The sequence below is a fragment of the Apaloderma vittatum genome, unplaced genomic scaffold (genome assembly GCF_000703405.1).
Source record: "Apaloderma vittatum isolate BGI_N311 unplaced genomic scaffold, ASM70340v1 scaffold25958, whole genome shotgun sequence".
NCBI classification, from domain to species: domain Eukaryota; kingdom Metazoa; phylum Chordata; class Aves; order Trogoniformes; family Trogonidae; genus Apaloderma; species Apaloderma vittatum.
Window position 1 is genome coordinate 1,923 of NW_009729405.1, and position 1,664 is coordinate 3,586.

A 1,664-nucleotide genomic window follows, 5' to 3' on the forward strand; every position below is an offset into this window, starting at 1 on the left:
CCCCCCCCCCCCGTGTCGGGGGGCTGCAGCCGGTCCCTGGCAGTGTGGGATAGTGTCCCATGGCTGGTGGGGAGCTCTGGGCACTGGGAGCTCATCTCCTTCTCCTCTCCCCCAGCCATCCCCCCGGTGATCATGACCATGCTGGAGAAGAGGGCTTTCCTGAAGGTACTGGTGGTCCTGGCGTGGGAGGGTGGACAGAGAGACAACACCCTAGCTTGTCAGAGTGCTGTCACCCTGTGGGGGAAGAGATACTGTCCCACCCCATCCACCCCACTGACCGCATCCTCTCCCTGTCCCCGGCAGCGATACCCATACCTGAACGCTCCTCTGCAGGTCGGCCTGGTGGGACTCTGGTAAGTCACCCTCCACTAACAGGCATCGCTGTCCTGGGTGCAGACTGAGCTTGGGTATGGGGATGATCCTGCTGGGGGTCTGCCTAGCAGGGGAGGCAAGAGCCCTCTCAAAGCTCCTTGGGAAGATGAGGGAGCTCGACCACTGCCAGATGGGATATGGGGTCCTGGGGCCAGCAAAACAACTGTTTTGCTTCATCTTGATGTCTCTCAAGCCTGCCGTGGGCTCCTGCTCAGCAGTGCTGTTCCCCCACACTGGTGGGAACAGGCTTTGCCCCACTTCAGGAGCTGAATGCAGCGTCTGGAGCTTGGAGGGAGTATCTCCTTACTGATTTCATGACTGAGCACCCGGCACACCTCTGGGCTGCCTCCTTGCTGCTCTGGAGTCAGGGTGCAGGTGGATGTGGGTGATTTATGCAGCCCGGCTTCTCTTCTTGGTGTCTTTCCATTGCAGCTTGGTGTTTGCGACCCCTCTGTGCTGTGCGCTTTTCCCACAGAAAAGGTAAGAACGGGCACCTTACCCACTTGTGCAGCCCTGTACCCACTTGTGCAGCCCTGCGCCCGCTTGTGCAGCCCAGGATGTGGGGTGCAGGTGAGGAGTGCATGGGCTACTTGGGCTCTCTGACCCCCAAGAGATACTTTTGCTCCTTTGAGCGGTCAGAGGCTTGAAACTGCATGCAGATACACATCCTTGTGCACAAAGGTCTCAGCTGGGCCATGGGGACAGCAGGTGGGAAAGGGGTGGCAGCCAGTGGTTTTCCAAACTGAGGCTCCCAGCATCCATCCTCTGTGTCCATGTCCCCTTGACAGCTCAATGCCCGTGAGCAGCCTGGAGCCCGAAGTCCAAGCTCAGATCCAGGAGAAAGACCCGTGGCTGGAGACTGTCTACTTCAACAAAGGGCTCTGAACGAGGAGCCTGGGACGGCCAAGCCGCGTGCTGCAGAGCCGCTGGGCCGGCGCATTGCTGAGCTTCACCCCTCGGAGCCCCTTGGGGCCACCGCTGCTTTCCCTTGGTTGTCGCATGTCTGTAGGTCCCAGGTGTTCGGTCCTGCTTCCCGGGATGCCCGCAGCACTGCGCTGAACCCTGTCCCCGCGCCCGGGCTCAGCCCAGCTCTGGGGACCTCCTGGATGGCGTTTCTCCCGTGCTCACCCTGTGTGTGCCCGTAGCTGTGTGCAGCACACAGGGGAGTGGGAGCAGCAGCACTAGGAACCTTGTGAGCAGGGATGTGGAGTGGGGAAGAAAATGGTGCTCCCCAGCTTTAGGAGGCAGTGGACAATCATGGTGTTTGAGGGTTGAACCCCTCTGCAGGTACT

General features: G+C 60.3%; 1 protein-coding gene across 1 annotated transcript in view; it reads left to right on the plus strand.

Moving 5' to 3' along the window:
• LOC104277708 (sideroflexin-1-like) overlaps positions 1 to 1,257 on the plus strand; it is a gene marked incomplete at its 5' end in the record, with an annotated part of 3,016 nt that extends 1,759 nt beyond the window's left edge. The window contains 4 exons of the mRNA XM_009874433.1: positions 75 to 165; positions 304 to 353; positions 805 to 852; positions 1,161 to 1,257. Coding sequence (XP_009872735.1) covers positions 75 to 165; positions 304 to 353; positions 805 to 852; positions 1,161 to 1,257 — 286 coding nt within the window. The remainder of the gene's footprint in view (positions 1 to 74; positions 166 to 303; positions 354 to 804; positions 853 to 1,160) is intronic.
• Between the last annotated feature and the right edge of the window lie 407 nt (positions 1,258 to 1,664).